At 36.0% G+C, this 25,759-nt stretch overlaps 1 protein-coding gene across 1 annotated transcript in view; it reads left to right on the top strand.

The window, feature by feature from the left end:
* LOC143641809 (thyroid receptor-interacting protein 11-like) overlaps window positions 1-25,759 on the top strand; it is a 55,209-nt gene that overhangs the window by 26,752 nt on the left and 2,698 nt on the right. Inside the window, exons 6-9 of the mRNA XM_077109629.1 lie at window positions 4,843-5,424; window positions 5,542-7,401; window positions 7,699-7,842; window positions 25,080-25,661. Coding sequence (XP_076965744.1) covers window positions 4,843-5,424; window positions 5,542-7,401; window positions 7,699-7,842; window positions 25,080-25,661 — 3,168 coding nt within the window. The remainder of the gene's footprint in view (window positions 1-4,842; window positions 5,425-5,541; window positions 7,402-7,698; window positions 7,843-25,079; window positions 25,662-25,759) is intronic.

Here is a 25,759-nt window from a genome sequence, read left to right as displayed (position 1 = left end):
TCTGTTGATCTAAGAAATACTATTAACATTTTTACAAGTTTTACAAGTAATTTGTTTTATGGATATTAAAGTGACATTTCTTGCTTTGAACTTGATTTACAGTAAGACAGACATAAAATATAATTTCTAACTATAATATAATTTCTAATGTACGTGTTAAGCATACTTATGCTTCAAGAAACAGATTATATTTCATTGACTCAGACTCTTCTTGGACAATCTATTGCAAAGCAGGCATTTCAGTTCTGCTTCCTTGCAGTAATTGTACATTTTGAGTAGAGTGTATTTTATAATATGTACTTATTCATCTAGTTATTCACTTATTTATTCTTTCTTCTAAATTAGTTTTCTAATTGGACAGAACTTATGTCTGTTTGTTCCTCACGAATTCCTTTGCTGAGATAGTACCAAGAACCTTGTCAGTGTTAAAAGTATACTTTTGGAGTGAGGTAATAATATTGGCCATATATAGTTGCACATTCTATGTATACTTTAGGAGAGCAAAGGAACACTATGAGGCTTATTTTCCAGATAAATATAACACATGATTTTAAAGCACTGTACCTATTGTGAGAACTTAGAAAAAGCATAAGAGCTACAAGCTATAAAGTGCCAGGCATTTTATATTCACTATAGTTAATTTTTACAATGACACTGAGCTCTACAGATGAATTAACTTCAGATTAGGAAAGTCAAGAAATCTTACCCAAGATCAAGTTATGAATAATAACTTAGTTAAGATTCAAAACTAGACGGTTTGTTTCTAAGACCTCCCTTTTCTTTGCACTACTATCCTGTATTGTATGCAACATTTGTTGACCTAAGAAATACTATTAATATTTTTACAAGTTTTACAAGTAATTTGTTTTACGGAAATTAAAGTGACATTTCATGCTTTGAACTTGATTTACAGTAAGACAGACATAAAATATAATTACTAATTCACATTATTTTTCCAATTTATACAACTGAAGAAATATTCAAAATATCACCTTATACTAAAGCCTTAGATTCTGTGAACAAAACAAATTTTGTTGAGTTCAAATTATCACTGTAAATAAGCATGACCATAAGAATTGATGGGTGTGTGAGTGTTAGTTTCTATTTCTTTGTTAAGGTTGTATGGAAGGGTTCTATTCAATACTTTCCATAGTTCAATTCTTCTATACATTATAATAACAAGTCACTTTGGGGCATTAAATTATTTCACATAGAGTTGACAAAAATATCTGAATGTTTGATTAAACATCTGGATGCTTGATTAAATCGGTGACTAGTCTACTGGAACATTTGTACACTATAAAATCACACAAAGAGCTGTCATTGTCTTACTGTGCAAGACAGAAATGGGAAAAAAATCAACCTTTCCCTTTAAGACCTTTCTTCACCTGTCTAATAATCTAAATGTGTCTCACAGGGCCATAAGCATTGTGTGTGTTACATCCCTGTCTTCCCTAGAGGGGTGTTGTTTGTTTAGTTTCTGTAGCTGTAAATTGAAACAGAAACCAAGAGAACAACTTAGAAAGATTTTCAGAAAAACAATAGACTCATTCCACTCTTATTATAACATTATTTTTTTAGCCTGTATTTTAATAAGCAGTTTGGCAATAGAAGCAAGAAAGAAATGATATAAAAACCTAGCACCCACTAGATTATAAATATTAGGAATGAAAAATCAAAGAAAATGTAATGCATCAGTATAAAGTATATCTGCCTAAGAAAAAGTTCCATGATAAACCCATGAAATCAATGCAAAACAGGAGATAACCCAACCATATATCAATTACTGACTACCTTAATGTACATCAACAAAAACTCTCAAGGTAAGAATTAACACTTGTCTTGAACTAGTGATTTTTCCCAGATTAAATTTAAATGACATTTTTTTTTCAAAATCACCAATTTATACATATATAAAGGGAAGAGTCTCTGACATAAAGAAAATATTCAGAACTACTAGAAAGGAAAATACTTCATTGTTCCCTTTTCAGCATTCAGTATATGAATGGATTTTATAAATATGTGCTTAATGAGGATCCAGGATCCAAGGGTCCTCTTTTTCAGAGAGAGAAACATGGAAGGAAATGAGACAGAAGACCACAAGGAGAAAGTTACAAGAGATAAAGTATGAGGGGAAGTAGGTCTTGTTCTGTAGCGTGAAGGGGATATGAAGGAAAAGGCACTATCTTTGTTGAATGCTGACTTGAACATTTGAGCAGCTCATCCTGACTACCTTGAAATCCCACTTTCACTCCCCATGAACCACAAAGATCATCCATAACCAACTTCCTCAGGTTTCATCCTCAATGTGCCCCTCATGCAGCATCTGAGCATGTACACCAACCTTTGCCCCCACCCTCTTTCCTTTTGCCTTAATCACAAACTATCATGATTTTTCTTTATCCATTTCTCCTCTCATGTTCTTTCTTCTTCAAATCCTTCTCCTCTTTTTTTTCTTTCAGTTCTTCTACTAGATATTCCCTCCAAATTTTTATACTATATAAATAAAATACTGTCTAGGAAAGAACAAACCAATGCTGAAACATAATAAGCAATTGAAAAACTGAAGCTTCCTTTTCCTCCCTGTGTTTTCTTTTCTCAGTGAAATCCTCCATCCTCATGACTTTAACAATCGCTTCCACATAGGCAAGACTTAACTTTCTTTATGATATTGGTGATTTATTTTGATCATTTTATACACAGCAGAACTACATTTAATTCTTTGTCCTAGTTATAAAAGTCACTAGATGCGAAAGCATCTAATTTCACAGTTTGTATAACATTTATGGACATTTTAAATTCTTTTTTAAAAAAATATTTATTATTTAGCCTTTATTGGACACAACATCTTTATTTTTTTTTATGTAGTGCCTTCTAAAACGCACACACACACACCGACACCCAAACACAACCCCCCCCACCACACACACACACACAGGAGGAATGGTCAAAAGGGAGAAAAGGATACTTGGTATTGTTGATGGCTTCTTCAACAGTAGACACAGCTGGGATATAGCGTGGATTCTCAACTTCAGCAGATGCTGAAAGGGGCTTAAATTTTCATATTAGTCTTTTATGAAGAAAGATTGACTAATACAGGCCTGATTTCTCTCTCAGATTTGGAGATGAATAAGAAAAACAAAGAAGATTTCCTTTTCTAGCACAAGACACAAATGCAGTCACTAGTTTCTGATAGCAATCTGAGGAATTATGTCTACTTGCTCTATCTTGAAGGCAAGAGACATTATGAGGTGATTAATATAATCCTTAGAATCTATTTAACCATTAATTTTCCTAAAATTCTTCCTTCCTAAAATTTTATTTCTGCCACCTTGAGTATTTGCTCCCTGAATACACATATAGAAAGAAGAGCTCAAGGAAAAGAATCTCCTGAATATGGGCTCTGGGAAGTGAGTAATGGGAGCAAACCCAAACCCCTTCTAAAGGGTAATAAGGAAAATGATCCTAAACAAAACAAAAAGCAAATATGAACAAAATGGCAGCAGGCTCTATTTGTTGGCCACTTTCTCTGCATCAGCCATCAGGTGAGAACTACACACTATGTTCTCATTTACTCTTCAACTCTTGCAAGTGAGAGAGGTTTTATAAATGCATTCTGTCAGTTTAGCTCCAAAATTGCTTTGGTCCCAATTGGTATGCCTGTTACATCCCATGTGCTTCATCTCTTTGCTTTGTCCCCAACTCTACAAAACTGCCTCTTCATTAACTTGTTGGAATTTAAAAACCTTGGAAAGCAGGGCCTTATCTTAACTCCTTCTGATCCTTAACTTTAGGTATGGGATTTAAATTTAGGATTGTTCCTGCATAGTAGAAAATTTCTCAACTTTTTATTTCACTCTGCACTGTTCAAACCTGGATTATATTTGGCATTGATAAACAACAATAGGTTAAGTGAACATCAACCTTTTGGCTCAAAAACAAAGTTTCTTAAGTGCAATTGAAGTGGAATTTTTGAGCACTTAAATGAACTTCAATCAGAACTTACAAGGACCATATAATGTTAAAATGAACTCAAACATTTATAGATTAAGAGCAAAAAATTATTTTTGGAAAGGGTAAAGATGGTTCTTTAGTGACATTTAATCCATATTATAATCTGAATTCTGAGAATGATTAAGACTTTGTGATGGTTAATTTTATATGTTAAATAAAATTAACCATCTGAGCTATGATGCTCACATATTTGGCCAAATATTACTCTGGTAATTACTCTGGTGTTTTGGGGTGAGATTTACTTTTGAATCGGGGACTTTTAATTAAATAGATTGCGTTCTGTAATGGAGCGAGACCTCACCTTGTCAACTGAATGCAACTGAAAGCAACAAAAAATCCACCTCTCCCAGACAAGAGGGAACTGTCCAGTGAACTACCTTTGGATTTCAACTACAACATTGATTCTTCGTGGGAGTGCCTTTGGACTCAAACTAGGACACTTTCCTGTATCTCTAGCTCCTCCCAGCCAACCCTGCCCAATCCTGTGAGCCAATAGCTGACAGGCAAGTGCAGGGAAGAAGCAGAGGCCCTGCAGGGGGTGAGTGTGCTACTGGCTGCCAGCCCCCGGTCAAAGCCCAGGACTGGCTTCTGAGTTTAGAGGCAGGGAGGGATGGTTGGTATTGGTGGAGCCCCAGGAACCTCGCGCTGTGAGGAATTCTGAGCGCTTGGGTCATAATTGACCCTAGCAACGCTGGAGGACGTTCGGGGCAGAGAAGTGGAACGTGATGGACGCGGTGTTTGGAGCTGGTCCGATGGATCACTGAAGTGGCGGCGATGTCGTCCTGGTTTGGAGGCCTGGTCTCAGGCTTGGGCCACTTCTTGGGTCAGGTGGGGAGCAGCTTGGCTTCCCTCACTGGCCATATCTCCAGCTTCACCAGGGAAATACTTCTGGATGACTTAGGAGACCCAGAAGCAGCATTACATCATTGCTGGGAAGAGGAAATGGAAACTACTGATTCCACACTAAGATGTGAGAATGAAAGACTGAAAAAGGATTGTACTGATCTGGAAGAAAAGCATGAAGCATCAGAGCTGCAAATAAACCATCAGTCTGTAAGTTACCAATATCAACTGCAACAGAAAGAGGTAGAGATCAGCCGCCATCTTAAAGCAAGACAGATTGTACTGCAAAATCAAGTGTTTCAACTACAGGCAGCTGCTCAATGGGTACCTTCAGGAGCTGGTGGCGTACCAACAACAACTGCTCTGGCTCCATTCGGTTCCGGGATCAGTAGTCATTTTTCCGCCTTCCGTGATGATGACATGGATTTTAGTGACATAATTTTATCACGACAAGAAACAAGCAGATTGTCAATTAAAGTTGCAAGATATGAACCTGAAGTTGGTCACTCGAGGCAGATTGCTGAGGCTCAGGGAAAATATCATTCTGACACAAGTGAAATCTGCAAAGTACAAAATGCTATCAAGACTCTTCAACCAAACCAAAGTCCAGACATAGATGATCATCAGCATGAAATGTCAGTTTTGGAGCAGAGTTCTACTGTGGCAGAAAAGGGAAAAATCCTTCCTCAGAGTTCAGCAGTGGAAGAAGTGTTCAGGCTAAAACAAGCCCTGGCTGATGCTGAGAAGGAAATCATGAGACTAAATGGCTTAAACCAGGATAACCGTCTTGCTGAAGACAATCTGAAACTTAAAATGCATGTTGAAGCTTTAGAAAAAGAGAAGTCATCATTGAGTCAAGAAAAAGAGGAACTTCAGATGTCACTGTCAAAATTGAGCTGTGACCATCAAGTCATGAAAAACAGAGCTTCAACAGACATGAATTTGAATGTACGATTACTAGACTTACAAGTTCACTTGAAGGCAAAGGAGGAAGAACTGAATGAGACTATCAATGAAGAGAAAATGCTGATAGCTGAGTTAGAAGAACTGGATCATCCGAATCAGGAAGCTACAAAGCACATGATTTTGATAAAAGATGAGCTATCCAAACAACAAAATGAAGAAGACCTTGTCATCAAGAAGTTGGAACAAGAACTAGATGATGAAAAAAAGAGAGTTCATCAACTTGAGGATGATCAAATGAACATATCCCAAGAGTTGCATGTGCAGAAGGAGAAGTTGACTGGGAATGCACAGAGCCTCAGTGATTTGCATTTAACCAAGCAGAAGCTTGAAGGTAAAGTAGAAGATTTAGTAGATCAGCTAAATCAGTCACCAAAAAATAGTTTAAACATCCAGCAGGAAAACCTTGGGCTTAAGGATCCCATTAGACAAATTGAAGATGAGCTGTCTGGATTGAAGAGTAAGTACCGAAGTTCTCTGAATGAAGACTCTAACAGTCATTGTAAGGATGACATGCTTAAAGAACGGGAAGCAGAAATTGGCAACTTAAGGCAAAATCTTTCTGAAGTAGAACAGCTCAATGAAAATTTAAAGAAAGTTGCTATTGATCTCAAAACAGAAAATGAAATGTTGATTTTAGCACGTGAAGATGTAAGGCGTAAGTTGGAAGAATCTATTGCTGCTAACAATCAAATCTCTCAAGAAAAAGACACTATCATGGAGACTCTAAAAAGAGACAAAGAAGAGATAGAAGCCAAACTTCACCAGGCAGAAAAAAGACTGTTGGAAGAAGCAAATAATCACAGGCAGACTATTCAGGAACTCTCCAATGCACATCATTTGAATACCTCTGCCTTACAGCTGAAACACGAGTGTGTAGTGCAACTCAATCAAGAGAAGGACTTTGAAATAGCAGGACTCAAAAAGAATATTGAGCAAATGACTGCTGATGAAAAAGAAATGGAGGAAATTTTGGCATCTTATATAGAAGACGAGGAGCAATTGAAACAAGTCCTAAATGAGAAAGAAGTTTTTATTGAAAAACTCGAAGAAAAAAATTCAGAACTACAAAAGGATTTAGATAAGTGTTCTCAGGCCTTAAGAGAAAATGAAACTTTAAGGCAAGTCATTGAAAGAAAGGACAGAAATCTTACCTACATGAAAGCAGAAAACAACTATCTGCAATTCGAACTGGAAACACTTAGGGAACAGCAAAATCAAGCTGTACCAGTGGCTGAGCCTAAAGCTCTTGATGCTATCACAGAACTAGAATTGGAGGTATCTCAACTGAATATAGTCAAAAATCATCTGGAAGATGAAATTGAAGACCATCTGAATATAATTGAAAATCAAAACCAGCGTAAAATGCAACTACTTCAGTCTTTACAGGAGCAGAAGGAGGAAATGGATGAATTGAAGTACCAATATGAGCAGATGAATGCTGCGCATAGCCAGTTACTTTTAGACAAAGAGGAGGAGATTAAGAACTTGCAGACAACTATTGAAAAAATAAAAGCCCAGTTGCCTGGAGAAAGAGGAGATGCTCAAACATTGAATTCTGATATTTTTCAAGAGACCAAAGTAAAAATCCTAAGAACAAAAGAGGTTCAACACTTACAGGACCAAGAATTACGCCTAAACCGGGAGCTAGAAAGGCTACGCAGCCAGCTCTTGGAATCAGAAGAGTCTTACGCCCAGGAAATATTGGCTGCGGAAGACAAAGAGATTCAACTGAGACAGAAAGTCACACTCTTGGAGGAGAAGCTAGCTACATCTTCTAGTCATCAAGCCAGTGTGCAGATAGAGTCCCTGCAGGAACAGTTGAGTCTGGTCTCTCAACAGAGGGATGAGAATGCACTGCAGCTTTCGCTCTGCCAGGAACGAGTAAGGCAGTGTGCCCTGTCATCAAGTAACCTAGAGCACGCCCAAGAAGAAGAGAAAGCTATGCATTCTGCTGAACTAGCCAAAGGAAAACAGTTGGTAGCTGAATGGAAGAACAAGGCCGAAAAGCTAGAAGGAGAAGTATCATCATTGCAGGAACGTTTGCATGAAGCAAATGCTATGTTGGATTCTGCTTCCAAACTGAGAGAAGACTTAGATCTCAAGGAAGAAGAGATGGAAGAACTGAAAAAACAAAACGAGCTCCGAAAAGAAATGTTGGACCATGCACAACAGAAATTGTCCACTTTGGTCAACAGCACAGAAGGAAAACTAGACAAGGTCCTCATGAGAAACCTTTTGATCGGTCATTTCAAGGCACCAAAAGGCAAACGTCTTGAAGTATTGCAGTTGATGGGGAGCATTCTGGACATTCCAAAGGACAAAATGGAGCAGTTGTTGCATAAAGATCATGGTGGTGTCAGTAAGAGAAAGCAAAAAAGCGGGTGTATGTAAGTGTACAGGTACTAGGCATTTTATTTTATTTTTTGAGTTCTTGTTGTTGTGATTTTTTGCCATAGTACTTTTTTAAAAATTTGTTTTGTTTTTTGTAGCACTTTTTGTTTATAGAATTTTGTTCCAATGTAGCAGTTAATCATCACCAGTCATCAATTCTGATGTAATTTTGTGAGCAACTGTACAGAGCAGCATTCTTGAACCATTAGTTCCAACCTCTTTTTTTAAAAAAAGAATAATATTTCTTAAATTTAATGGCATTAAGATAAAAATGATACATGTAATTACAGGAAACAAGAACAATCCAACCCATAAGAAGGAGGTCTCAGATTTAGAGTACATGAAAACCAAATATAATGTTGCAAAAAGTTGAGAATATTTATTTTATCCAAGATAACATTGTACAACTGCCAAGGGAAAATTCCAACGGGGAGGACCTAAACATGAAGCTTAGTGGATAAATTCTAAGATGCTTTGAATCCCAATTCTATGACCCCTATCCATTTTGCTTATTTCCACTTCTACAGAAAAGTCACTTCACATTAATCCAGTTTTCCAGATGTTAAATATGTCCAGAAGGAAGAGTATTTTTATGAGTCAACCCCAAAGTGGGATCACATGATCCATTGCCAATGCAAAAGTTAATTAGTAAGAATGCATCATTAAATATCTGGACTGTTTATCTACATACTATTGGGGGCTCTACAATAATTCTTATAAACACATTTTATACAACAGTAGATCAAAACAAGTTGGGGAGAGAAATAAGCTAACAACAGTTTTTGAAAGATGAAAAGCTTAAAATAGAAGTAGTTACAAACTTTTGATAAATTAAGGTAAAAGATGGATCAAAAGTTTCTATCTTAAGTAGGTGAAATCAGAGAAGAGAAAAAGCAGATTGCATAGCACATACTTCTCTGACACCTGTCGTCTCTAAAACCACTCAGAACATTTTTATTAAAATTAATTTAAATTAAATTTAATATATTTTTAAATATAAATTATATTATCATTTAATATAAATTAATCGAATTTAAATTTACTTTATTAATTAGTATTGTTTAAATTTCTTTTATTAATACTATTGTTTGATTTACATTTATTTTATTAACTGATATTGTTTATTAACTTGAATTATAGTATGATTTATATTTAAAAATTCATTAAATTTCATTTAAATTAATACAATTTAACAAAGTAAATTTAAATAATATAATATAGATTGAATTATTTAATATTTACTCTATAATTTAATATACATGTCAACAAAGTTAATTTTAATAAAAATGCTCTTAGTTGTTTTAGAAATTACAGGTGGCAGTGAAGTATTAGCTATATTATCTTCTTTTTTCTCCTCTTTGATTTTACCTAACTTAAGATAGAAACTTTTGGTTTATCTTTTGTTTCACTTTACAAAAATAAAAAAAAGGAAGACAAAACACCCAGTAGCTACCCATATCAGCTTTTCCTTTCTTATTTCTAAATTTCACCTTAACATTTACATTATTTTACCAAAATTAAGATGCCATCAGTTGTTAGGCATGAAGAAAATCACTGAGACAACAACTGGAAGATGCATCCCAAAGTCAGATTGGCTAAGTATTCAAAACATATAAATATCTGAGAACTGATGACCTCTGAGAGTAAAGTTTCCAACCTATGGAAAGTTTCCAAATGCTATGGAAAATGATGACATTTCTTTTTAAGTTGAGAACCTTCTAAGTACCAAGGTACGTTCTCAGAAATTGTAGGTAACTCAAGTCTTGAAATTTCTTATTTTTCCTGTACTATAGAAAAAGGGACTCACAATTCCTTGAGCTCTGCTAGCATTTTAGTGACAGGAAAAACTTCAATGATGCATAGTTTTTTGTTTGCATTCAATGTCTACCGATCTTACATACTTTGGGAAGGGTCACAAGCCACAGACCTTATGCCTTCTGCTCTATTTCGAAGCTTCCAGCATCAGTTGCAACAATTCTAGGAAACACTGGGAATACTCTATGGTACAAAATGCACAATTAATTTTTTTTGAAACCATCCGTAAGACATGAGTCATTAGGTGACTTTCTTGTTCTAAGTATATTTACTGAATTATTATTAAATGATAACATGTTAAGCCAAAATGAAAAATGAAAGCACATGCTTCACATCAGAGCAAGGAAGAAGGAAGAAGGTCTGATGTGTGGTAAAATGCATGAACATGCAAATATTATCCAGCCTTCTGAAGTCTAATTTTCTCCCTTTATAATTTATTTTTTGGAGGTTACATTCTTGCATGATATGCCTGGAACAACTTTTGGGGGATACAATCAGAAATTCAGCACTAAAATCTGCCTTCCTGCAACATAACATGGCTAACTCCTGAGAAGAATATCAAAGTATATATTTTGCTTCGACGTGCCAAATTACTTGGAATCTTCTTCCAATAGACTTCACATGGTTGGGAAAAGCAGAGTTCAGATTTGTCAGGAGAGATTTTTATGTATTCTGCTCACTCCATTGTGTCTAGGTGAGCCTTTGGGTTTCAATGCCTGGAAACACACTTCTTATATTTCAGAATTGAAGAGCTCTTGGAAACAGCGACCTCACTGCATGCTTGAGAAAAACATGTTATATAGGTAGCCAGAAAATTACAAAGATTAATATAGATTCAAGATTCTTAAGACAGGGGTTTAATGGAGAAAACAGCAAGAGAGCCTTAGAAATTTCATACTCCCTGCATTCTTAGGAAAAGCTTCTATGTTGTAAAGAAGATAACACCAAACAGAAAAGTTCCTAAGAAAATATTGTGCTTTCAGTTTCCTTGTCTCATAAATTTTATTAAAGTTTCATTAAAGACCCTGAATTTGCTAGCCTTTTTATTAAATACTTATTTGAGATATTCTATTAATGTCTATCCCTGGATTTGATTTGGTCTCACATTAATGTCGCTCCCTGTGACAAAGGGTACACGGGAGGCAGGCAGGATCAGCCTGTCCTCTCCAAGGCACCAGCTGTGGGAACCACCCTCTGACAGAGGTAGTGAAGCACACTAGCTTCTCCTGGGCTGAGCTAGAGGGTAAGTATCTCAACCTGGCCTGCCACCCAACCTGGCCCACAATCACACTGAGTCGGGAGAGGAGACAACCAAGAAGGTGCAACAGTCTCAACTTTATTTTGTCAGGGACAAGTTTATATAGTGATAGAAGGAGGGAGTAGGAAGAGACAGTAGGAAGAACGAAGAAGGGGCAGGTACGTCACTATCACTAAGGGGCCTAGGAAGATTTCAGATTCAACCATTAGGCAGCACGAAGGTCAAAAGCCCATGCAGAGGCTAAAAGCCTGCGAACACCAATCCAGCCAGGTCATGTATACGGAAATGCTCTGGAAGAACCCATGAGGCCACCTCAGCCACCAACCAATAATGGCCTCGGTCCCAAGAGAGGTAAAAGGTTCCAACAATTAAAATGTGTCTACTTTTTATGAGCACAGATGAAATAGTATTTGAGATGATTTATTGCAAACCTTTAGTGCCACAGTCCGGCTGCAGCAAAATAACCGGGGTGTGAGGAGCAACTTGTGTACATTGATACAGCAGGAGTGGGAGCTGTTTATTGTAGGACAGGAGGGGTATATATACATTCCACACAGCTTATCTTAATCAACATAAACTAGATACAGCAGTCAACCAATAAGGAATCTCCACACTTAAAGGCTCCCTGGCGTTCCTTCACAAACCACTCCCTCTGGCAAAATGCCAGGCGCCATCCTGACTTGTTTACAGACCCTAACACTTTAGTAGTTTATGGACATGGAGTGAGTATCAAATGATATAAAAAAATGGAGTTTTCTTTCATGTCTATCATCAGTCTTTGTTTCCTCAGTTGCTGGGGAGGAACATTAGGATGATTTGCTTAGAGTAAGAAAGACTAGACTGGACAGAAGGGACTGGAGCAGCTTTTCTGGTTAGCTTGTCCATTTGAAAAACTTTTATCTGGGACAGGCAAAATATAACAAAGACCAAAATCCATTGAACTGATCAAACCCTGCAACAGTTAACCAGAGTAGCTTCCTCGTCTCTGGCCCCAATTTTGGAGCAATGCACTGTAGGTGATACTTTGAATGATCCTTGGCACTGAAGAACTGTCATCCAGCAATTTATTTCCTTTTTTCATGTCCTTCTCAGGGATGATAATAAGTGATTTCCAGACATGAGGAGAGGGAGGAGAAAGAGAAGGTACTGGGAAATCTAATAACCCAAATTAGGTCATGTGAAGGTACCAATGTGTAATAACAAAGGCCGTTATTTTGAACAATTGTAATGCACCAAACAATGATGTTACTAAAAGAAACAAAAAGAATAATATGATTTCTATAACTTCAAAATAATCTGATCTTTAGGAAAACTATTTTAAAAATAGTTTGTGCTTATCTATCGGACTTTTTACCTGTTTATCAAGGCTTAGTCTTATGAGGACATGGATTAAAAAAAAAAAAATCTTGTAAACTTAGCAGGGTGTGGTGACAGATTCCTTTAATTCCAGGGGTTCCAAGCCAGCCTCAGCAATTTACAGACACTCTGTAACAAAATAAAATAAATACAACTGGGAATGTGGCTCAGTGGTTAAGCATCCCTGGGTTTAATCCCATACCTAAACAAACAAACAAAAATCATATAAACAATCTTTTTTTAAACCTATGCAATTGAGATTGATCACAAAGTCATTCAAATCACCAGTGGCACAAACACATAATGAATTTGAATTTGAGTTTTAGATACCAATGAATCTTATGCAAAATGACTGTCCTGACAAAAAATGTGTGGACTTTCATTTGTGTATGTGCAGAGATTCATGTATCTTCGGGTCTATAAAGAAATTCAGTAACCTCATGAGGCAGTTTTTCAACAATCTAATTTCACAAGTGCTAATCTCTTGCTGTAATATATGGGCTAAAAATAACATTTCTAACTCCATATTCTACCTGTTATGGTTTCCTAGAGATGCTGAGTCTATGTAATCTTATTTAGTCAGCTTAGTAACTACTTTAAAAAACAATGACAACTCTGAAGGTATTTTAATTAGGGAACTGGTTGGAAATAGTGCTGTATCCTTCCTATCCTGGTAGAGCAAGAGAAAGAGGTTCAATTGTTGCTTCTAAAGACCTAAGTTGGATTCAGGCTTAGGAAGCCCTTTGATTTACTTCTCTAGCAGCCACGCTGAGAGTTTCCAAGTCATTTATGTGTATACAGAACAAAATCAGATCAAGATGAATAAGCAAATGAGGGTATGGAATCCTGGAGTGCCCATCCACCTGAGGATGTGTGTGGGAGCCACAGAGAGTTCCTCTCATTGACAAGCAGAGGGAGTGCTTCATTGAATCCTTGGGTCCATCTGTGTTGACACACACCTTCTGGTCTTCAGGCAAGGACAATGATAGAGTTGACAACTGAAAAACTAGTCAGGTGACTTTAACTAATGGGACTTAAGAACCAACTGATAAGCTTGATGGAACTTTCACAGTAACTAATGAAATGTGGACTTATTCTATCTTATTTTTGGAGCTCTGGGCAACTTGCCAGACAACAATATTTGAACATATATTCACCACTGACATTTTAAGATGTTCTGGAAAATGCCAAAGCAACAGGACTTCAAACCAATATTTCTATCTATTTCACAGTGCCAATCTCAGCTCTTAGCTAGGGCTGGTTACATAAAGACATGAGCTAATGGTCTTTGGCGGTAATGTGTGTGTGTGCATGAGGACTAAGAGTAGTGGTGGTGGAGAGATGTGGAATGTCCATTCAGTAGTTTAATTACTTTAGGAGTTTTGAGTGATTATACATACTTTACCTGGCAATTTCCATTAACCAGTAAGAAAGGGATGATATTCTCCTTCCCATTGAAAGGAAATCTGGGTCACTAAGTTAAGAAATACATTTTCTATTTTATGTAAGGCTTAGGGCTAAATGCAGCTTTTATTTTTTTATACAAGAGTAGGCCAGTGGTGAGCACAGGGAGCATATGAAGCTGGAGGTGGCACTTACAGTGAGCAAGGCTGAGCCACACTAAGGAAGGCTAAACCACAGTAGTCTTTGGCCTAGGACCTTAGCTCACCTTGGCTACAAGAACAGTATTGTCATATGGCAACACATTTCTTCTCCTTTCATATTCAGGATTAATGCTTCTAAAGGAATTTGATGGTTTGGATACAGAAGTAATAGCAACTTCATCTTGAATATCCCCCTACAGGCCAATTCATCCTCAGGATTATGGACTCTGGAGCTTTGTTCTCATGGAATTTATTAAGGGGCATATCATATCATGAAAAGAAAGACTGAAAAACAGCTCCTAGAACAATACAGCACTTTAAGCTCCATGTAAAGTATATAATAGACTTGAAGCTAAAAGGAAAAGTATTTGTTGAAATAGTTTTCCTAAAATATATACTTCTGCACATAAGAATAGCCAAGAATTGAAGATGATAAAAGTAATAATATAAACGTTGCTTTATTATATAGAAAGGGGCCTTAATAAGTTTTAAAAAGTTTCTTACAGGAACACTTTTTATATTTTATCTCATAAAGACATTCAACAAATATATACAGAGAGAGAAGTATAAAAATATTTTTAGAGCAAATGTTCATATGCAGAAATGTTTAACAATTTAAGTGTTCTATCAGAATTCTCCTTGGGATGTTGATTTTTTAGTTTTTGTGAGAGACTGAAAGAATTTTGACAAATAAGGTGATCCCTTAGGCTTTATAAGGAAAAATCATAAATTAATTAGATTTCTTGGTATACAGTTGATAGTTTATTCTCTAAACTTGTGACCTAAGCCAAGTATCTCTAGTGGATAAATATCTCACTGTTTATTTCAAAAATTTTCCCAATCATCCCTGAATAGTGCTTTCAAGGATTCTTTAGCAGTAAAAATAGTAGTTAAAAAGTATATCCTCTGTATCACACTGAGAATAATTGATGGCTAGATATCCCAGATTTCAAGTCAAGTTTCTTCCAGACACATCTGTGCAACAAATGAAAATGCAAAGCATTTCATTGTATAGTGTTTCATTTGATTGGGGAATAAATTGAAAATTTATTCCTGTTTATTTTTCTGTTCACATTAAATATGTGATATAGAATATGAAAGCAAGTTACAATTTGGTAATGTCTTGAGTATAACCAACTTGTCAAAAGCGAGGATTTATATATTTCTAAAAATAGATAGCTATCACTACTTCAGCTATTTGATACATTATTTTGAATGTTTATCTTAAAAATAAATTTTCCTTCTATGTAAGCATATCTGTTTCCTGAATGAACATACTATGTTCTGTGTATTAATTAGCCTTATGCTTGAGTACAGAGATTGCAAAACTTTTTCTTCATAACATTGTATTTACTGTTACAAAAGCAGAAAACATTGCTGAGAAAGCTCAATCCTAGTGAGTTTTGAAACCCACCAGAACGTAACAATGGTAACATAAAATAATGGAAAATTGCATTGAGGAAAGAAAGAGAAAATAGTGTATTGCCTCTTTTAGAACTCAATTCAAGATGGGAAGAAATAAGTGAAGGGATTTTGTTGTTTTGACAAATTATAGAGTCACAGAAAGTGTTCAAGGAAGTATAGAACAGTAGTATGTACCTTCCACTCGGTTTCCCCAATGGTTTCTTCTTATACAACTGTAGTGCAATATCAAAACTAGGAAGACCAACCAATGTTAGAACAATGTGTTGTAGTTCTATGACATTGTATCATCTGTGTAGTGACCAATACAAACCAGATAGAGAACTATTCCATTACCACTAAAATTTCTCTTTCCACTTTCTATTTTCTGTTGTGTGTATGTCTGTGTGTATGTGTAGAGTTTACATATGGTAATCATAGCATGTAATATATGTATACAGTGGCATTTCAATATATAAATACAATGTATAATAATCATGTCATGGGCATATCTCTCACAGAGGACATGCCAATTCTTTGTGAGGGGAACATTCAAAATTCTCATTATTAGCTGTTTTGAAATATTACTTATTGTGAGCCGTAGTTATCCTACATGTTACACAACATAAGGAGTCATTCCATCCATCTGCACCCCTGCACCTATTAATCATTCTCTGCCTACACACCCACACACGCCTCTCCCAGGCTCTGTTACCACTATTCTTTCTTGTACTTCTTTGAGATCACCTTTAGTTTCCACATGTAAGTGTGAACAGGCAGTATTTGTCTTTCTGTGCCTGACTTGTTTTGCTTAATATAATGTCCTCCAGTTCTCCTCCCTCTTGCTACCCTTTTACAACATCACTGCCAACACCACCCCCATCACTATCCACTAACTTTTTCTCCCTCTCCATAATTTTGTCATCTCAAGAATGTTTTATGAATGGAATCATGCACTATATGACTTTTTGAGATTGGCCTTTTTCCATGCAGCATGATATCCTTGGGATTCACTTGAGTTGCTGCATGGGTGAACATTTCATTCCTTTTTATTGGAATAAACATCCACCAGAGTCAGAGCTGGGCCCTGTGATAAGGGTAGGTTTACTTGTTTAAGAAACTAGTGACCTGTTTTCAGAGTGGCTGTACCATTCTCAGTATTCACCAGCAAGGTATGAGAGATCCAGTTTCTCTGCGTCCTGTATCATCTGTATCTGGTATTACCACTTTGGTTTTCTTTGTTTAACCTGTGAAGTGTGATGATGCCTCAAGATGGTCTCAGATTGCATCTCCCTAATGCTAATGATTTCCAACATCTTTTCAGATCGTTATAGTCATCTTTATATCGTCTTCAAAAAAACTATATGTCTTCTTATTTTAACTATATTCATAGGTACCGAGTGCTATTGCCAAGCACCAAGTGATTTCTTCAAGTAGTAAGAGCATTTTTAAATTAAATGTTAGTTTTCCTACAGAGGACCCTTTAGCAAGATACCCTAGGAAGTGTATAGAATAAAATTACAATGCATATATACCATTCTATAGTTAATGATTATGAGTAAAATTTAAGAATCACTTTCAAATTGCCAAAGATACAAATAATATAAATTTCTCAAACAAAGTGAAACAGACAATTACATAACATTTTTCAAATTTTAAAATAATAGGTAAGATTATAGTTGTAGTAGAATACAATGGAAAGGATTATAATTTTTTTTTTTCTGGGTAAATCTGTATAGAAGAATATCATGTAATGAATATGGTTATAATAATCAGAAAGTGGCTGGGGATATAGCTCAGCTGGTACAGTGCTTGCCTATCATGCACAAGGCCCTGGGTTCAATGCCCAGCACCAGTAATAATAATAATAATAATAATAATAATAATAATAATAATAATAATATCATAAGAATTAGAGTCGGAAAGTAAGAAAAGATGACTAAGCACTTGTCTTTATATAGGATTAATTGTTCAAGTGACTTCTCTTTATTCTCCTTTTCACTTTTAGTTCATAACACAAAGAAAACTACTGACTCAAAAATTCAATGTAAGTAAACAGTGTAGGGGAATCAAATGCTCACCTGAAAGCAATCAAAATTGTGTTTTGAAATCTCCTGATAATTCTCCTGAATGACTCACTTAACTTATCTGAAATTATTCATCATTTTATCCAACCAATATTTACTAGCACTCATGTGTCTTTACTAAGCTAGCACTGTGTAAGACTCTTGGAGTCCATGACACATAAAATATATTTGATGCTCTTAAGAGACTTAAAATAAAGTAGACAGAGACAAAATTGTAAAATGCTTAATGTTTCCTTAAAAATTTTAAAAAAAAAAGAAATGATCTCTGTGGTTCAGAAGGGTTAACTCTCTGAACTATTTTAAATATTTTCTTGATAATTCAAATTCATGACTAGAAAAGAGAAAGCAAGAGAAAGACGGAGAGATAGAAGTTGAAAGCAATGGTCTATACATAAAAGTTACTCAGGACATTTTGTTCATTTGCTCTATCACTTTCTCTAAATAAGGCGATGTGCTTTTGGCTAATGAAAATGGTTGTATCTATTGTGTACTCTATGTATGTATTTGCATGTCTTTGTTACTTAATAACTAACCAGCCCCACACATTGCACATAACGGTTTTATCAGTTACCTTTAGAGTACTTTTTTTTTTTCTTTCCCATTTGAGATTTGATAATCAGAAAAATTCTTCTGGGATATGCTGAAGAGTGTCCCTGCCCCAAATTAATATGTTGGGGTTCTAATCCCCAGTGCCTCTGAAGGTATCTGTATTTGGAGAGAACATTTTAAAGAGAGGATTAAATTAACACGAGATTATTAGGATGACTTCTAATTTGCTAGGATTGGAAATCTTATAAGGTGAAATTTGTATATAGATGTGTATAAGGGAAAGAATATTTAAAGACACCAGGAGAAAATGAACATCAACAAGCCAGGGAGCCTGGCTTCAAAACAGAGCTGCTTATCTCATAGAGATAAAAAAAAAAAAAAAAAAAAAAACACCAGTGAGGGAAAGAAAGATCTGAGGAATGAGATGTCCCCTTCTAGGGAATCAACTCCAATGACCTACCCTCCCATTGGGAGTTGGTAACAAATGTATGCCCTACTGCCTACAGTTTTTACCAACTCCCAATAATCCTGTCAAATTATAAACCCATCAGTGGATTGATCCACTGATGAGGTTTGACCTCATGATCCAATTCACCTTTCTGTGGAGCCACCTGGGCCACCAACTGCAAGTTACCCTTCACCTGTCTTTTGTCCACCTTTCTATTTGGATTACAGATTAACACTCTCAGCTCTGAGATAGAAGCCAAAATTTATGTATCCTTTATACTGTTTAAACAACAACAGATAACATTTATGTCACTATACTAAGCATTTACATAATAGATAAGAGAGCAGATGTCTTTTTTTTTGGGGGGGGGGAGTGGCTATTAGGGATTGAATCAGGGACTCTGGACCCACATCCCCAGCCCTGTTTGGTATTTTATTTAGAGACAGGATCTCACTGTTTGGTATTTTATTTAGAGACAGGATCATCAGGAGTTCAAAGAAAGCCTCAGCAATTTTGTGAGTCTTTATACAAGTTAGAAAGACCCTGTCTCAAAAGAAAAAGTTAAAAAAGGGTTGCGAATGTGACTCAGTGTTTAATGGCCCTAGGTTCAATCCTATATACCAGAAAAAAAAAAAAAACATTAAACCTAAGCTACTCTAAATGCCTTTGATGCCTTGTCTTTTCCACTCTCCCAGCCTCCACTGGGATCTCAGATCTGCCTCCCCTTATTCTGATGTTCCAATCCACCCGTCTTGTTTCAGTTTGTCAATGCAGAAAAAAACTCTTTCCTGATACAGTTCACACATCAGTTTTCTTTGCCTAGAACTGTAAATTTCTTCATAATTTACCTGCTAAGCATACTTAATGCTGCAAGAAACAGATGATATTTCATTTACTCAGACTCTTTTTGGATAATCTATTGCAAAGCAAGCATTTCAGTTCTGCTTTCTTGCAATAATTGTACATTTTGAGTAGAGTATATTTTAAAATATGTACTTATTCATCTAGTTATTCACTTATTTATTCTTTCTTCTAAATTAGTTTTCTAATTGGACAGAACTTATGTCTGTTTGTTCCTCATGAATTCCTTTGCTGAGATAGTACCAAGAACCTTGTCACTGTTAAAAGTATACTTTTGGAGTGAGGTAATAATATTGGCCGTATATAGTTGCACATTCTATGTATACTTTAGGAGAGCAAAGGAACACTATGAGGCTTATTTTCCAGATAAATAGAACACATGATTTTAAAGCACTGTTCCTATTGTGAGAACTTAGAAAAAGCATAAGAGCTACAAGCTATAAAGTGCCAGGCATTTTATATTCACTATAGTTAATTTTTACAATGACACTGAGCTCTACAGATGAATTAACTCCAGATTAGGGAAGTCAAGAAATCTACCCAAGATCAAGTTATGAATAATAACTTAGTCAAGATTCAAAACTAGACGTTTTATTTCTAAGACCTCCCTTTTCTTTGCACTACTATCTGTATTGTATGCAACATCTGTTGATCTAAGAAATACTATTAATATTTTTACAAGTTTTACAAGTAATTTGTTTTATGGATATTAAAGTGACATTTCTTGCTTTGAACTTGATTTACAGTAAGACAGACATAAAATATAATTTCTAATTATAATATAATTTCTAATGTACGTGTTAAGCATACTTATGCTTCAAGAAACAGATGATATTTCATTGACTCAGACTCTTCTTGGACTATCTATTGCAAAGCAGGCATTTCAGTTCTGCTTCCTTGCAGTAATTGTACATTTTGAGTAGAGTGTATTTTATAATATGTACTTATTCATCTAGTTATTCACATATTTATTCTTTCTTCTAAATTAGTTTTCTAATTGGACAGAAATTATGTCTGTTTGTTCCTCACGAATTCCTTTGCTGAGATAGTACCAAGAACCTTGTCGGTGTTAAAAGTATACTTTTGGAGTAAGGTAATAATATTGGCCCTATAGAGTTGCACATTCTATGTATACTTTAGGAGAGCAAAGGAACACTATGAGGCTTATTTTCCAGATAAATAGAACACATGATTTTAAAGCACTGTACCTATTGTGAGAACTTAGAAAAAGCATAAGAGCTACAAGCTATAAAGTGCCAGGCATTTTATATTCACTATAGTTAATTTTTACAATGACACTGAGCTCTACAGATGAATTAACTTCAGATTAGGAAAGTCAAGAAATCTACCCAAGATCAAGTTATGTATAATAACTTAGTTGAGATTCAAAACTAGATGGTTTGTTTCTAAGACCTCCATATTCTTTGCACTACTATCCTGTATTGTATGAAACATTTGTTGACCTAAGAAATACTATTAATATTTTTACAAGTTTTACAAGTAATTTGTTTTATAAAAATTAAAGTGACATTTCATGCTTTGAACTTGATTTACAGTTAGACAGACATAAAATATAATTACTAATTCACATTATTTTTCCAATTTATACAACTGAAGAAATATTCAAAATATCACCTTATACTAAAGCCTTAGATTCTGTGAACAAAACAAATTTTGTTGAGTTCAAATTATCACTGTAAATAAGCATGACCATAAGAATTGATGGGTGTGTGTTAGTTTCTATTTCTTTATTAAGGTTGTATGGAAGGGTTCTATTCAATACTTTCCATAGTTCAATTCTTCTATACAATATAATAACAAGTCACTTTGGGGCATTAAATTATTTCACATAGAGTTGACAAAAATATCTGAATGTTTGATTAAACATCTGGATGATTGATTAAATCGGTGACTAGTCTACTGGAACATTTGTACACTATAAAATCACACAAAGAGCTGTCATTGTCTTACTGTGCAAGACAGAAATGGGAAAAAATCAACCTTTCCCTTTAAGACCTTTCTTCACCTGTCTAATAATTTAAATGTGTCTCACAGGGCCATAAGCATTGTGTGTGTTACATCCCTGTCTTCCCTAGAGGGGTGTTGTTTGTTTAGTTTCTGTAGCTGTAAATTGAAACAGAAACCAAGAGAACAACTTAGAAAGATTTTCAGAAAAACAATAGACTCATTCCACTCTTATTATAACATTATTTTTTTAGCCTGTATTTTAATAAGCAGTTTGGCAATAGAAGCAAGAAAGAAATGATATAAAAACCTAGCACCCACTAGATTATAAATATTAGGAATGAAAAATCAAAGAAAATGTAATGCATCAGTATAAAGTATATCTGCCTAAGAAAAAGTTCCATGATAAACCCATGAAATCAATGCAAAACAGGAGATAACCCAACCATATATCAATTACTGACTACCTTAATGTACATCAACAAAAACTCTCAAGGTAAGAATTAACACTTGTCTTGAACTAGTGATTTTTCACAGATTCAATTTAAATGACATATTTTTTTTTCAAAATCACCAATTTATACATATATAAAAGGGAAGAGTCTCTGACATAAAGAAAATATTCAGAACTACTAGAAAGGAAAATACTTCATTGTTCCCTTTTCAGCATTCAGTATATGAATGGATTTTATAAATATGTGCTTAATGAGGATCCAGGATCCAAGGGTCCTCTTTTTCAGAGAGAGAAACATGGAAGGAAATGAGACAGAAGACCACAAGGAGAAAGTTACAAGAGATAAAGTATGAGGGGAAGTAGGTCTTGTTCTGTAGCGTGAAGGGGATATGAAGGAAAAGGCACTATCTTTGTTGAATGCTGACTTGAACCTTGGAGCAGCTCATCCTGACTACCTTGAAATCCCACTTTCACTCCCCATGAACCACAAAGATCATCAATAACCAACTTCCTCAGGTTTCATCCTCAATGTGCCCCTCATGCAGCATCTGACCACGTACACCAACCTTTGCCCCCATCCTCTTTCCTTTTGCCTTAATCACAAACAATATCATGATTTTGCTTTATCCATTTCTCCTCTCATGTTCTTTCTTCTTCAAATCCTTCTCCTCTTTTTTTTTTCTTCCAGTTCTTCTACTAGATATTCCCCCCAAATTTTTATACTAAATAAATAAAATACTGTCTAGGAAAGAACAAACCAATGCTGAAACATAATAAGCAATTGAAAAACTGAAGCTTCCTTTTCCTCCATGTGCCTTCTTTTCTCAGTGAAATCCTCCATCCTCATGACTTTAACAATCGCTTCCACATAGGCAAGACTTAACTTTCTTTATGATATTGGTGATTTATTTTGATCATTTTACACACAGCAGAACTACATTTAATTCTTTGTCCTAGTTATAAAAGTCCCTAGATGCGAAAGCATCTAATTTCACAGTTTGTATAACATTTATGGACATTTTAAATTCTTTTTTAAAAAAATATTTATTATTTAGCCTTTATTGGACACAACATCTTTATTTTTTTTTATGTAGTGCCTTCTAAAACGCACACACACACACCAACACCCAAACACAACCCCCCCCACACACACGCACACACAGGAGGAATGGTCAAAAGGGAGAAAAGGATACTTGGTATTGTTGATGGCTTCTTCAACAGTAGACACAGCTGGGATATAGCGTGGATTCTCAACTTCAGCAGATGCTGAAAGGGGCTTAAATTTTTATATTAGTCTTTTATGAAGAAAGATTGACTAATACAGGCCTGATTTCTCTCTCAGATTTGGAGATGAATAAGAAAGACAAAGAAGATTTCCTTTTCTAGCACAAGACACAAATGCAGTCACTAGTTTCTGATAGCAATCTGAGGAATTATGTCTACTTGCTCTATCTTGAAGGCAAGAGACATTATGAGGTGATTAATATAATCCTTAGAATCTATTTAACCATTAATTTTCCTAAAATTCTTCCTTCTTAAAATTTTATTTCTGCCACCTTGAGTATTTGCTCCCTGAATACACATATAGAAAGAAGAGCTCAAGGAAAAGAGTCTCCTGAATATGGGCTCTGGGAAGTGAGTAATGGGAGCAAACCCAAACCCCTTCTAAAGGGTAATAAGGAAAATGATCCTAAACAAAACAAAAAGCAAATATGAACAAAATGGCAGCAGGCTCTATTTGTTGGCCACTTTCTCTGCACCAGCCATCAGGTGAGAACTACACACTATGTTCTCATTTACTCTTCAACTCTTGCAAGTGAGAGAGGTTTTATAAATGCATTCTGTCAGTTTAGCTCCAAAATTGCTTTGGTCCCAATTGGTATGCCTGTTACATCCCATGTGCTTCATCTCTTTGCTTTGTCCCCAACTCTACAAAACTGCCTCTTCATTAACTTGTTGGAATTTAAACACCTTGGAAAGCAGGGCCTTATCTTAACTCCTTCTGATCCTTAACTTTAGGTATGGGATTTAAATTTAGGATTGTTCCTCCATAGTAGAAAATTTCTCAACTTTTTATTTCACTCTGCACTGTTCAAACCTGGATTATATTTGGCATTGATAAACAACAATAGGTTAAGTGAACATCAACTTTTTGGCTCAAAAACAAAGTTTCTTAAGTGCAATTGAAGTGGAATTTTTGAGCACTTAAATGAACTTCAATCAGAACTTACAAAGACCATATAATGTTAAAATGAACTCAAACATTCATAGATTAAGAGCAAAAAATTATTTTTGGAAAGGGTAAAGATGGTTCTTTAGTGACATTTAATCCATATTATAATCTGAATTCTGAGAATGATTAAGACTTTGTGATGGTTAATTTTATATGTTAAATAAAATTAACCATCTGAGCTATGATGCTCACATATTTGGCCAAATATTACTCTGGTAATTACTCTGGTGTTTTGGGGTGAGATTTACTTTTGAATCGGGGACTTTTAATTAAATAGATTGCGTTCTGTAATGGAGCGAGACCTCACCTTGTCAACTGAATGCAACTGAAAGCAACAAAAAATCCACCTCTCCCAGACAAGAGGGAACTGTCCAGTGAACTACCTTTGGATTTCAACTACAACATTGATTCTTCGTGGGAGTGCCTTTGGACTCAAACTAGGACACTTTCCTGTATCTCTAGCTCCTCCCAGCCAACCCTGCCCAATCCTGTGAGCCAATAGCTGACAGGCAAGTGCAGGGAAGAAGCAGAGGCCCTGCAGGGGGTGAGTGTGCTACTGGCTGCCAGCCCCCGGTCAAAGCCCAGGACTGGCTTCTGAGTTTAGAGGCAGGGAGGGATAGTTGGAATTGGTGGAGCCCCAGGAACCTCGCGCTGTGAGGAATTCTGAGCGCTTGGGTCATAATTGACCCTAGCAACGCTGGAGGACGTTCGGGGCAGAGAAGTGGACGGTGATGGACGCGGTGTTTGGAGCTGGTCCGATGGATCACTGAAGTGGCGGCGATGTCGTCCTGGTTTGGAGGCCTGGTCTCAGGCTTGGGCCACTTCTTGGGTCAGGTGGGGAGCAGCTTGGCTTCCCTCACTGGCCATATCTCCAGCTTCACCAGGGAAATACTTCTGGATGACTTAGGAGACCCAGAAGCAGCATTACATCATTGCTGGGAAGAGGAAATGGAAACTACTGATTCCACACTAAGATGTGAGAATGAAAGACTGAAAAAGGATTGTACTGATCTGGAAGAAAAGCATGAAGCATCAGAGCTGCAAATAAACCATCAGTCTGTAAGTTACCAATATCAACTGCAACAGAAAGAGGTAGAGATCAGCCGCCATCTTAAAGCAAGACAGATTGTACTGCAAAATCAAGTGTTTCAACTACAGGCAGCTGCTCAATGGGTACCTTCAGGAGCTGGTGGCGTACCAACAACAACTGCTCTGGCTCCATTCGGTTCCGGGATCAGTAGTCATTTTTCCGCCTTCCGTGATGATGACATGGATTTTAGTGACATAATTTTATCACGACAAGAAACAAGCAGATTGTCAATTAAAGTTGCAAGATATGAACCTGAAGTTGGTCACTCGAGGCAGATTGCTGAGGCTCAGGGAAAATATCATTCTGACACAAGTGAAATCTGCAAAGTACAAAATGCTATCAAGACTCTTCAACCAAACCAAAGTCCAGACATAGATGATCATCAGCATGAAATGTCAGTTTTGGAGCAGAGTTCTACTGTGGC

Source organism: Callospermophilus lateralis, chromosome 6, assembly GCF_048772815.1.
Source record: "Callospermophilus lateralis isolate mCalLat2 chromosome 6, mCalLat2.hap1, whole genome shotgun sequence".
Taxonomy (NCBI): Eukaryota; Metazoa; Chordata; class Mammalia; order Rodentia; family Sciuridae; genus Callospermophilus; species Callospermophilus lateralis.
The sequence above is the reverse complement of the archived record's forward strand: the minus strand, read 5'-3'. Positions and strand labels throughout refer to the sequence as shown.